We start from the raw sequence: 12,676 nt of genomic DNA, 5'->3' as shown, positions 1-12,676 counted from the left end.
CCAATCATGTACTCACTCCAAGCCAGCAACTGAAGATCCTCCCAAATTGGGCCCCTTTACTGAAGTTCTTCTCTCCTGGGTGACCATAGCCTTGGGAACGCCCCCAACTGTTATCTTTTTATTCGGAGGGGTTGTCATCTGGATAATTATCTTCTTTCAGTTTTTTTTTTTTAGCGGGGAGACTCCTTTTAGTTCTATGATTAGTTCCTGTATGGTTATCCTTTAGTAATTAACTTAAGGACAGAAGAAAGGGAAGTTAGATATCCCAGGTGGCATTGCTTTGCCATTCTCCAGCTGTCTAGGCAAGCAGATGCCCAAGATTCTCCCCTGTAAGTGCAGACGAAAATGTGTCCTGTAGGGGTGCAAAGCATCTCTGCTTAGAACTGGTTATGGACTCATTTATCGGTATAGAGGGCATGATAGGAGAAAACTGGGGATCTGTTTTATTTGAGCAGACAAAAGGAGGGTGGCTGTGTGGTTCACATCTTAGCTGAAAGAATCTTTTGTAAGAGGGGGGTCTTGCAGCTACGAGTGTCTGTTGGGGAACACTTGTTATTTGTGCCTTGGCATGTCTGCAAGAGCCAAATATAGGAGGCACTTTAGTGCTAAAGTGCCTGCTACAAGGATTGTTCCAAATATTTCATGGCCATGAGGCATTAGGAAGAGTCTCTTGTGAGATATACAGGCCTGGTCATGACTCTTGGGAAAGCTGTCTGTCTACCTCAGGTGCCATCTGCTTCTCACCCAGATTGTTGATTTTGAGTGGGTCTGGATATTTTTAGTTTGAGATTTTTAGTTTGAGATCTCTCAGTCAGGAGAGGATGCCTTTTTTTTTTTAAATAAGAACTGTGAACCCATGGGTCAACGCTTTTAAGTTTAGCAGCCTGGGGGTTAGTTAACAAATGCTTGATGTGGCCCTTCCCAGTGAGGTTGGAGGGCATCCTTGTGTGGGTGACATTTCCAGGAAACAAATGTCCAGGTGGGAGATCATGACGTTGAAGATGTTTGTCACCCAGAAGGGTGCTGGGAAAAGATTGCTGTAGGAGCTCGGTATTAGTTTCAAGTACCTTGATAAGATCTTTGCAATAGATCAGTGGATTTCCTTTCAGTAGTAGGCCATCCTCATAGGTGTTCTGGTAATGATTTCAAAGGGAGATAATTAGTGTTTACCAAATAGAGTGGATCTGAGGTTAAATAATTTGAAGGGGAGGGCTTTAGACCAAAGCAGACTGAAAGACTCAGTAAGATTTGCCAGTTGGGAGGTCTTAATTATTCCATTTGTTTGTTCTACAGTGGCAGAGTATTGGGGATGATATGTGCAATGAAAATGTTGTAATATTGGCCAGATGTGGCAAATGGCCTATGATATTTGTTTTGTGAAATAGCTCCCTCAGTCACTGTGAGGTTCCGAGGGTATGCCTCAGTTTGGACTTATTTTCTCCAATAATATTTACCGTGGAACTGAGGCCATAGTTCCATGACTAGGAAAGGCTCTTGCACAGTGAGAAAACATACAAGCCATTACTAGAACATATTTGTGTCCTTGAGATGGTGGCAGCTAGATAAAATTCAACTGCCATATTTCAAAGGGCCCAGAGGGTAAGAGATGTCTCTGTCATCAGAAGGTAAGGGTTTAGAAGGCAGGATTTAGAGAATGATAGTTTGAAATGATGACATTTGGGGGAGACAGCAAGAGGGTTTCATAAAAGGTTAATCTACTGGAGGACAGATGCTAAGTATAATGAGTATCATTCTCATTATAATGGCATTTGCAGTGGGGGTTGCTTATTTTTATGACATACATTTTATTTTTTATTTTTTTATTTTTTTAAAGTTTATTTATGTTGAGAGAGGTGGGAGAGGGAGAGAGAGAATCATAAGCAGGTAGGTGAAGCCTGACACGGGGCTCAATCTCAAGAACCATGACATCATGACCTGAGCCGAAATCAAGAGTCAGATGCTTAATTGACTTAGCCACCCAGGTGCCCCTATGACATACATTTCATTTTTTATTTATTTAAAAAAAATTTTAATGTTTATTTATTTTTGAGAGCTAGAGCACAAGCAGGGGAGGGGCAGAGAGAGAGAGAGAAGGAGACACAGAATCTGAAGCAGGCTCCAGGCTCTGAACTGTCAGCACAGAACCTGACACAGGGCTCGAACTCACAAACTGCGAGACGCTTAACCAACTGAGCTACCCAGGCGCCCCTGTCATACATTTTAAAATGATGACTGATAACATTGTATCAGGAAATAATCAGATTTCTAGGGATTTCACACAGTATTTGGAACACTGTACAGATGTTACATAAAGAAAGTTTAATATTATTTCTTATTTGACAATGCTTCCCATGTGATTTAACATATCAAATAAACCTAATAGGTCCTACGGAATTTTCCAGATCAAAAAGACTTCATTTAGAAGTTGATTTGGGGGAGTTTGTAAAAAATATCAAAATGTTTGGACACTTGACCCAATAGGATAACAGAAAATTATAAAACAATACTTCATTATCCATTTACCTAAATTATCAGGGACAAATACAGAAGATTACAGTTAGCTACAAAAGCCTTAGCTGGTCTTAACAGAGAAGAAGACTCAGCTTTCCCAAGTCATCAAAGACGTGATAAAGACAAAACATAGACTCTGTTTCTTAGGCAGATTACATTAAAAGTAAAGAAACTTTGGGTACAATCTCTTATGAAGGGCAGGCCAACAATCTGAGAAAATTTTGTCCTTTCAACAGAGAAAACCAAAATTTTGCACTAGTGTACTTTGGATGTCAAAACTGAAGTTTAAATACATTAATTTTAACCTTGGCCAGCTTGATTACACATGAAATTCCTTTTCCAAGACTTCTTTCCTATGAACCTTCTACAACTTTCTGTGTCTATTTTAGTTTGTCTCTTTTTATTTCTCTTTCTGAAATAATCAGCTCTATGACAAAATCACTTTCATTTCCCTCAACAAAATTCATTTCTTCCCCATACCTTCTTTTACCAAAAACACACACTCTACTTTTCCTCTCTTACTTTCCATATACAGTCATTTTCTTATATCCTTGTTGAATTTTAGTAGCTTTACTTTCAAAAATACTAAATAGAATTTTTAACCCTTAGAATCTTAATTCCTAGTGAAACCTAAGAAACCATTGTGGGCTGGCACATTTATAAATATGTTTCATCATTTCATCATTTTTATGTCACTTTTTTAAGTTTATTTATTTTGAGAGAGAGAGAGAGAGAGAGAGAGAACGAGGGAGGGACAGAAAGAGAGAGAATCCCAAGCAGGCTCCACACTGCCAGCACGGGGCCCGACAAGGAGCTTGAACTCCCAAACCCTGAGATCATGACCTGAGCTGAAGTCAAGAGTCAGACACGTAACCAACTGAGCCACCGAGGCGCCCCTCATCATTCCATAGTTTCTAGAAGTATAATCCCCCTCCTAGTCATTTAAATTTTTTTTGCATAGGTTTGTTTATTAAATAGACCTAAATATTATATATTTTTGTCTTTCTGTAAAAAAAAATTTAAAAGCCAAAACTAAATAAACTTAGGTTTAGCAATCAATATTTCAGTATGTTATGCTATATATTTTGAAATGATTTAGGTGGTTAATGAACATTTGTTATCTAGTTTAATTCAGCATAAATTTTGATCTCCTTTAAATTTACTTAGATTGCTTGCTTTTAGTAATTATACTTGGATTAAAACACTAAACAGCTAATCATCATCTTAAGCTATTTCTTTTCTTGACAGATTTTGAAACAGAAATAGCATGAGCTTTTATGACTAGTAAACCCAGGTAGAAAAAGTTGTGTATCTCCATTGCCTCATCGTGATGCTGATAACCCTGAAAACATTCCTGTTTTTACTAAATCAGCAAACATAAACTTGCATTTTTTGCTTTTATTTTCTTACTAAAGTTTTTATTCAAATTCCAGTTAGTTAGCATACAGTGTAATATTAGTTTCAGGTATACAGTGTAGAGATTTAACACTTCCATAAAACATTCAGGGCTCATCACAAGTCTACTCCTCAGTCTCCATCACCTGTATCACCCAGTTCTCCACTCACCTCCCCTCTGGTAACCAGCAGTTTGTTCTCCATTAAACTAGCATTTATTTATCAAGGATTGTCTCAGATCATGTGAACTTGAGAAAGATTTGGGTTAGTGGTTTTTGTATTTCTGGGAATTTTTTGAGTACTTAATTTATGGAAGCACTTCATTGTTTTTAATCCAATTAAATGGACCTTTTTCATAAATTAACTTTGACAGTGCCATCAGAGCTAGAAAATGTCACATCACTGTCACATACATATGTAGACATATGTAACATATAGGTAACTATAGACAGAAACCTTATGGTTTCATTTTAAAATTTATACCGTGATTCAGGCATGATTCAAGCGCTTCTCAAAAGAATAGCGGATCTGAATTGTGTTTCTGGAAGATGCACTAACTTGCGTAAGTTAGTTAACCCAAGTTACCTGCTAAGTTAATCTGCGTTAACCGCTCAGAGGACCAAAGTCTTTTACTAAGGATTTTTATTTGTGTGCTGTGAAGATCCTTATAGAGCTGTCCCCGGAATTCTGGCAAGAAAATTGGAATGAGGAAGTGGAGGAGGGTACACAGATGGTACAGGGGGAAGGAGGAAGATGGCCCCAGAGGCAGGTCCTTGGTGCAAGAGGGCTGTTGCACGCCCAGAGGCAAAGCAGGAGGAAGGGAACGAGACGGTGCCTGAGACAGAGAGGATGGGTCTTTTTAAAGGTGTCTGTTTGCTTCAGTTAGTTTAGAAATGGCATTTTGTAAAGACGAGATTTTTAAAATCCTGACTATGTTTGAAACCCCCCAGGTACCAACTGAAATAGGCATCCCATTTGGTTGTCTTTATAAGCCTTTGCCAATTGTGCACGCAAGTAAACTAGCTGTAGGACATCAAAAGTGTCCATTTTGACCAATGAAGTTTTAAATCATCTTGGGTAATTCGATCCAATGGGGCAAAAATTCACAGCAAGAAAGACCATATTCCTTAACATAAATACTGCAGGAGTTACAATAGGGGGCTGAATATTAGAAGCTCCTTAGAAGAATGATTTCCCAGGGCGCCTGGGTGGCTCACTCGGTTGGGTAGCCGACTACGGCTCAGGTCGTGATCTCGCGGTCTGTGAGTTCGAGCCCCGCGTCGGGCTCTGTGCTGACAGCTCAGAGCCTGAAGCCTGCTTCGGATTCTGTGCCTCCCTCTCTTTCTGCCCCTTCCCTGCTTGGTCTCTGTCTCTCTCCCTCTCAAAAATAATAAACATTAAAAAAAATTAAAAAAAAATTATTTCCCATAATTGAGTACTTACCAAGAACCTGAAACCCAAATATTCCATTCAGAATGAGTGAAGATGGAATCCTCCCCTCAAAAATGAGTGAGGACAGAAGCAAGCAACAGAGGACATCCAATTAAAGGCCTGAACCTTGACCAAGGTGGGAGGTTCAGGACCAAGAGGATTTATCACTGTGACTTGAAGCCACCAAGGATATGTAGGAGTGCAATGGACTCTTGGTACCTGACTCAAATCCACGGCAACACTGGAGACAGAGGTCGGGTACTTGAGACCCTACCAGCTATGCCCAGTAATGTTGATGAAGAAGAGGCTGTGAAGCAACCGGAGCATTTATTTGGAGTTTTTGGGATTGCAATCCGGGAAACACAGGTCAACCAAAATTGACAGTGCTTTGAATTATGAGTGGGGAGTGCAGGCTTATAAAGACAAAACCCACAAGGTCATGTAACTTGTTTTGAAAGAATTATGATTGGTGGGGGCAGAGTTTAAACTATCTAATACACAATTGACTATTTAGCTAACAGGTGTTACATTATCTCTATTTCAGTCCAAAGTAGAAGGAGGAGTTCTGGTTGCAGTTGGCAAGAGTCAGAAGTTCCCGTTGTTCTGAGAACTGAGAACTGCAGGGAGAGACCTGCATTGGTCCTACTTCCTCAAGCCTTTCCACTCCATTCTGAGTGACTCTCTTAGCAATGCTTATTTCATTTGGGATCTTTTTTTCATAGCTCTTGAATAAAACTGTGTTTTATTAATGAAAACTCCAGGTAGTAAAACTGGTGAATTTTCTCTAAATGACTTAAATCAGTGCCCCAGTTCTCTGTTTTACTGGATACCTGATGATATTAAGCTGAACCAGAAAATATCTGACTGTAAAGGCCAAACTTCAGCAGGATCACAGGTAAATAGAATTTTACAATTAGAAGAATCCCTAAAGAGCCTTTTACAGACAAGAAATCTATAGTCTAGAAGTTTAATTAACTTTACCAAAATCATTCAACTTGTTTAGAGCAAAATAGGAGTCAAAATCTATTTTCTTGGTGTCTACTGAGAAATGGTATAGGAATTATGTAGGAAATTATCAAGGAAATTTCTGGTGTTTCATAAGGAGCCCATATTAGCAGGAAAAGGTGAAAAACAAAGTTAGTAAGGGTTTATAACCTATAGAATGCTCAGGCAGGAATCTGAAAAAATGCATACTAAATAAAGTTTAGCTTGCTTGGCCACTAATATCTGAACTGTAACTCGCAGACTTAGTTTGCTTGGTTTATAGCAGTACTTAAAAGGATCTGCTAACGCCAAACTTGATGACAATACAAAATAACATTTGAGAATGAACTATAATAATGTTTGCTGTACACACAAATGTGTAAGTGCATTTGTATATTTCTATAAATGTTATATGAGAGGTTTTATAGAGTTTCAGTGTCTTTTCACTACTGGACTGAGTAATCTTGAACTGGTGTGACTCAGAAATAGTTTCGTTTTTATTTTGATCCTCTTTTCTTGGTGCCGAGATGCACTTTTCTCATGTCAGGATCCTCAGAACTAAATTTCCCTTGGTTTATGCACTTGCTCAAGGCATGGTCTTTATTACTTATATGCTTGCTCAAGACTGTATGGAAATGCTAAGGATTTTTCATATTTTTTAGTTGGTTTCAGGGGAAGGCTTTCCTTGTTTATACCCAACAAAATATTTGCTGAGTTGAGCTGCTATACTGTATCTATTCTAAGTGCATCATTTGTTTGTTTTCTTTGGCAACTGCATTATCTGTACTTTGGCTGATATCTTCTGTGTAATAGCTAAAAGCTCCTCCAGAAAGATAATCATCTTACCATACTGTCTGTATTGATGCAAGACATCATCAACTGAGAAAAGAGGCAGAACTGAAACAAAACAAAAGCACTTACTATTTCAGGTCTCAGAATTGCAATTTGGGGAGTAGAGATTTGGGTAGCAATCCAAATTATGTCCACTAGGGCACAAAAGTCAAGCGTTTTTAGAGGCAAAAAAAGAATGCTTCTTTACATTATTTACAAAGAATTTTGTTTGGCGTTGACAGTAGAAAACTAATCTTGGCTACACATAATTGGTGGCTAAGGCTATTGCTGAGAAAAAGTCTGTTACTGTAGCAGGTTGCGGGTACTGGTAGAATCCTTGCTTTATTGGTAGTTTGGCCCAATTCAAAAGTTTATGATTATACCCAGTGAGGACTTGCATAAGGCCCACATCCTAATGGCCCCTGACTCCATTTTAAAATTCCTTGACATAAGGTGAATCCATTTTATTTCACCTTTTACATTACCCAAGGTCCTTCTTGTAAAAAGAAACTTACAAATAAATGTAAATTTTAATCTGTGATAAATTCACCTTTTATATAAGCATTTGTTAGAGCTTAGAAAATAGTATATAGGTATTTCAAAATAGAAATCTTCAGTCTTTATTCACATATATGCAAATATGTTTATTAAATTTTTTTTTAATGTTTGAGAGAAAGAGACACACACAGAATGCAGGGGAGGGGTGTGGAGAGGGGATGTTAGGGGCAGAGAGAGAGGGAGACACAGAATCTGAAGCAGGCTCCAGGCTCTGAGCTGTCAACACAGAGCCCAACGTGGGGCTTGAACTCATGAACCATGAGATCATGACCTGAAGCCAAAGTCGGATGCTCAACTGACAGAGCCACCCTATGTACGTATTTTTAAAAGGCGAGTATCACCAGGATTCTGTCACAAAATTATACACACCTTTCCAGTATATCGGTATTTTAAAAGACATTCTGTGCTGTCTATTGGATAGGATATTTTCTTTCCTTCTTACATTTTGTTCAATCAAAAGAAATTAGAAAGACTTGCAATATTGTTAAAATGTAAAGAAAGAACTCTGAATTCCACCATTTGAAGAAAATTAAAGCATAGATTATAGGGGCGCCTGGGTGGCGCAGTCGGTTAAGCGTCCGACTTCAGCCAGGTCACGATCTTGCGGTCGGTGAGTTCGAGCCCCGCGTCGGGCTCTGGGCTGATGGCTCAGAGCCTGGAGCCTGTTTCGGATTCTGTGTCTCCCTCTCTCTCTGCCCCTCCCCCGTTCATGCTCTGTCTCTCTCTGTCTCAAAAATAAATAAACGTTGAAAAAAAATTAAAAAAAAAAGCATAGATTATATAATTCAGTTCATTTAAGTGATAAAATTTTAGTATTGGGAGAGACTTGAGAGCTCATTAATTTCACTCCATCTTGTAGAGGAGAATACAGAGTTAAGTGGTTTGACCCAATCGACATAGTACAATCGCAGCATGCTTGCTACTCAGATCTCCTAACTTTTAGCTCAGTACAATTTTCACTATGATATGTTCCTGACATGCTCCGCTTTGCTCCTAGTGACTATTTTATAGCTCTACACAACTGGTTTAAGTACCCCTCCTCAAGTTTAAGAAACTTCCTTTTATAACATTCATTGAATAATTCATATAAAAAATTCATTTTGTTCCTGTAGTTAACTGTCTAAATATTGTTCTGATAACAAAAAATGTTACTTTGTGAATATATATTAGTTGAAAAATATTTTTAAACAGTGTAATAAAAAATTTCAAACACATATGAAGGTATGGTTAATCTCTGTGTCCCCATCACCCAGATTTGAAAGTCATTGAGATTTTGGCATATTTGCTTCATCTCCTTTGTTTCTTGGCTGATGTATGTTTAAAGCAAGTCCTAGGTAGAGCATTATTGCTCACTTGTACATTTTAATATATATTTCTAAATGACAATGTTAGCCTTCTCTTTCATGACCACAATGCCATTTATCACAATTAACAAATTTAACAATAATGTAAAAATGTTTCAAACATTTATGATGCTCCTGTAGACACCATATAGTGCTTCTAGAGTGTGGTGGCCTTTTTTTTTTCTTTGGCAAAGCTACAATTTGAGGGGTTTAATTCCAAAAGTAAACCAGGAAATGAAGGAGAGATTCAAGGAATTCCTGAACAGCATGCATATATTGTACATCTATGTAATTGTAGAATTTATCTCTCCAATTTCATTTATCTGATAAACCTTAATTTTATTCCTAAGCAAATTAGAGTCCCTATTTTTTTTTTTTTTTTTTTTTGGAGAAGCCCAATTTTCTGATGGAAAGTTTTAGGAGCAGAGAATGCTAATTTCAGATCTCAAAATATATCTCCCTACTCTGATAACTCATATACAATTTTATTAGTTTTTCATGAATGTCTTTTGATAACTCTTTCCACCAGGAAGAACAACGAAAAATAGAAGAAGAAAAAGAAAAGAAAAAAGAGAATGACATGGTATTTAAAGCATGGTTGCAAAAGAAAAGAGAGCAGGTCACAGAAATGAGGAGAATTCAGCGAGCAAAGCAAATCGAAGACATGAATAGCAGAGTAAGTAAATCTTCTCTATGAAATGTAAGTTGATACAGATATGAAAGCTGAATTACAGGAAGAAATGAGAATATCAGAATAAGAACCTATGGAAAGAGTAGGAAAAGTGGTCCAAGAGCAATCCTTGCAAAAGATGCAACGTACAGATGACTTTACAATTAAATTCTAAGAAGCCTGTGAAAATCAAATGAGTCCTATTTTATTCAGACTTTTATAGCACAGGAAATGGAAAACTACCAATATGTTTTTTCAGGATATTATAACTTTGCTATTCAAATAGGACAAAGATAGCATACACGTGCATACACACACGCACACGCATGCGCACACACACACACACACACACACACACAAACTCTACAGAATGGGTCTACTTAAGAACAGACATATGGCGTGCCTGGGTGGCTCAGTCGGTTAAGCACCGGATTCTTGGTTTCAGCTCGGGTATGATCTCACAGTTCATGGGATGGAGCCCTGTGTTCTCTCTCTGCCTCTCTCTTTGCCCTTCCCATGCTTGTGCTGTCTCTCAAAATAAATAAATAAACATATAAAAAACAATAGGGACGCCCAGGTGGCTCAATCGGTTGAGCGTCCGACTTTGGCTCAGGTCATGATCCTACAGTTCGTGAGTTCGAGCCCTGTGTCGGGCCCTGTGCTGACAGCTCATAGCCTGGAACTTGCTTCGGATTCTGTGTCTCCCTCTCTCTCTCTGCCCCATCCCCACTCATGCTCTGTCTCTCTCTATCTTAAAAATAAATAAAACATTAAAAATTAAAAAAACACAATAGACATATAGACAGATGGAGAAAAGACGAATACCGTTTGCTTTCACACATAATGTGGAATCTGAAAAACAAAACAAATGAGCAAACAAAGGAGTCAGACCTACAAATACAGAGAACAAAATGGTGGTTGCCAGCGCCGGGAGGTGAGGGTAGGGGGATGGGCAAAATGGGTGAAGGGAATGGGAAGTACAGGCTTCCTGTTACGGAATGAATAAGTCATGGCAAGAAAAGGGTCAGCATGAGGAATCCAGTACAGGATATTGTAATAGTGTTGTGTGGTAACAGATGGTAGCTACGCTTGTGGTGAGCCTAGAGAGGGTGAGTCACTATGTTATCCACCCGAAAGTAATGTGACATTATCGTGTGTCACCTATACTCAAAAAAAAAATTTTTTTTAAAGAATAGATACATCTAAATCTTACATGAAAGCTAACAAATTAAAGCCACCAAATTATTTAGTTTTTAAAAATTTTAAACATTACAGGAAACCAAAGACAAAGCAAAAAACCGTCCCTACCCCTACCAATTTTTCTAAAAAGCATAGAAATAAAAAATTGAAAATTCAGTCCTGTGCCCTCCCCTGACTCATCTCCTAGTGATACGCACTTTCAGAGTGTGTGCAAGTCTTCCAAGTCTTAGTTATATTTACAGTGTCACAAATCAAAATTTTGTGATACACTTTGCTTTTTTTTCCATTTAACTCTTCAGAGACTATTTCTAGGTCATCACATTTAGATATTTCTTTTCAAGTAGCTGCATAGTATTCTGTTCAGAGATAATTTATTAAATCCTCAATTGTGGGTATTCAGCTTGGCTCCGATATTGTTCTAACAATGCTGTAGTGAACATGTTCGTTCTCTAGGAGAGTTTCTGAAGAGTGGAATCTATGACTCACTGGGTGTCCAGAGTGAAATTTTTAGTTAACTGTGCAAAAATTAACCTCCCGAAAGGTCATATCAATTGATAGTCCCTCCAGCAGTGTGTAAGGCGAATATTTACCACATCCTGACTAACACTTTATGTGGTTTATCTTCTTAATTTTTCTTCATGAGTACATATGACCGTGTGTATATTCTGTGAATTTTCTGTTTATAGTCTTGACTGAATTATTATAACTGAATGAAGGGGGCAAGAGCAGATGTGGGGAGAGCAATTGAAAAGCAGATGTAGTTGTAGATGAGGGAGAAAGGATAGTGACTTGGGCTAGAATTGTAACAGGAGAGGGGGAGAGAGGGAGGGGGAGAAAGGGAGGGAGAGAGATATGAGTCATTTAAGATGTTCTGAAATACTGACTGGAGGAATTTTGTAATGAATTAGATATGTGTGTGAGGGAGAATGAGGTGTAAAGAGAATACACCAGTTTTCTCTTCTGAGGAGCTCGGTGGATGATGGTGCCACTCACTGGAGCAGTAGAGAGTAACACACTGGTGGAGGAAATGGCTATTTCAGTTTTTCACTTGTTGACTTTGAGGTCCCTACGAAACATCCAGGTGAAGCTGTTGAAACGTGACTGGAGAGATATATTTTATGGCTAGTGTGGAGAATGAGAAGATCAGTGATTTCAAAGACTAATGGCCGCCCTCCATCCCCAGTTTGTGGGGATGTGGCTGTGGCTGTAGGACTGGGTGTCAAGGGCCCTGGAGAAAGGCCTAGAAGATGAGAAAATGAGAACTCTGTGAGGCTGGATGTCGAATGACCAGAGGTCGTGAAGTGAAGGGAGCCAAATGGTGTAAATGTCAGATGAGTGTGGCTTTACTTAGAAGAGTAGAGGCATAGGGGCGCCTGGGTGGCGCAGTCGGTTAAGCGTCCGACTTCAGCCAGGTCACGATCTCGCGGTCACGATCTCGCGGTCCGTGAGTTCGAGCCCCGCGTCAGGCTCTGGGCTGATGGCTCAGAGCCTGGAGCCTGCTTCCGATTCTGTGTCTCCCTCTCTCTCTGCCCCTCCCCCGTTCATGCTCTGTCTCTCTCTGTCCCAAAAATAAATAAACGTTGAAAAAAAAAAAAGAATATACGTCTCCAGGGGCGCCTGGCTGGCTCAGTCAGTTAAGTGCCTGAATTTGGCTCAGGTCATGGGCTCACGGTTCCTGAATTTGAGCCCCACATCCGGCTGTCTGCTGTTAGCACAGATCCTGCTTCGGATCCTCTGGCCCCCTCCACCCCCC

At 39.1% G+C, this 12,676-nt stretch overlaps 1 protein-coding gene across 4 annotated transcripts in view; it reads left to right on the top strand.

Annotated features, from left to right (window-relative positions):
• The window catches only part of CCDC181 (coiled-coil domain containing 181), a 29,921-nt gene that overhangs the window by 11,096 nt on the left and 6,149 nt on the right, over positions 1–12,676 (top strand). For 3 of the 4 annotated variants that reach the window (XM_047840724.1, XM_047840723.1, XM_047840722.1), the window contains exon 4: positions 9,583–9,729. In XM_047840724.1, coding sequence (XP_047696680.1) covers positions 9,583–9,729 — 147 coding nt within the window. Of the gene's footprint in view, positions 1–6,139; positions 6,398–9,582; positions 9,730–12,676 lie in introns of those variants that run through there. The other variant, XM_047840725.1, reaches the window with a different exon arrangement.

Source organism: Prionailurus viverrinus, chromosome F1 (assembly GCF_022837055.1).
Source record: "Prionailurus viverrinus isolate Anna chromosome F1, UM_Priviv_1.0, whole genome shotgun sequence".
Classification (NCBI taxonomy): domain Eukaryota; kingdom Metazoa; phylum Chordata; class Mammalia; order Carnivora; family Felidae; genus Prionailurus; species Prionailurus viverrinus.
Note: the sequence above shows the minus strand (reverse complement) of the source record. Positions and strands in the feature narration are given on the sequence as shown.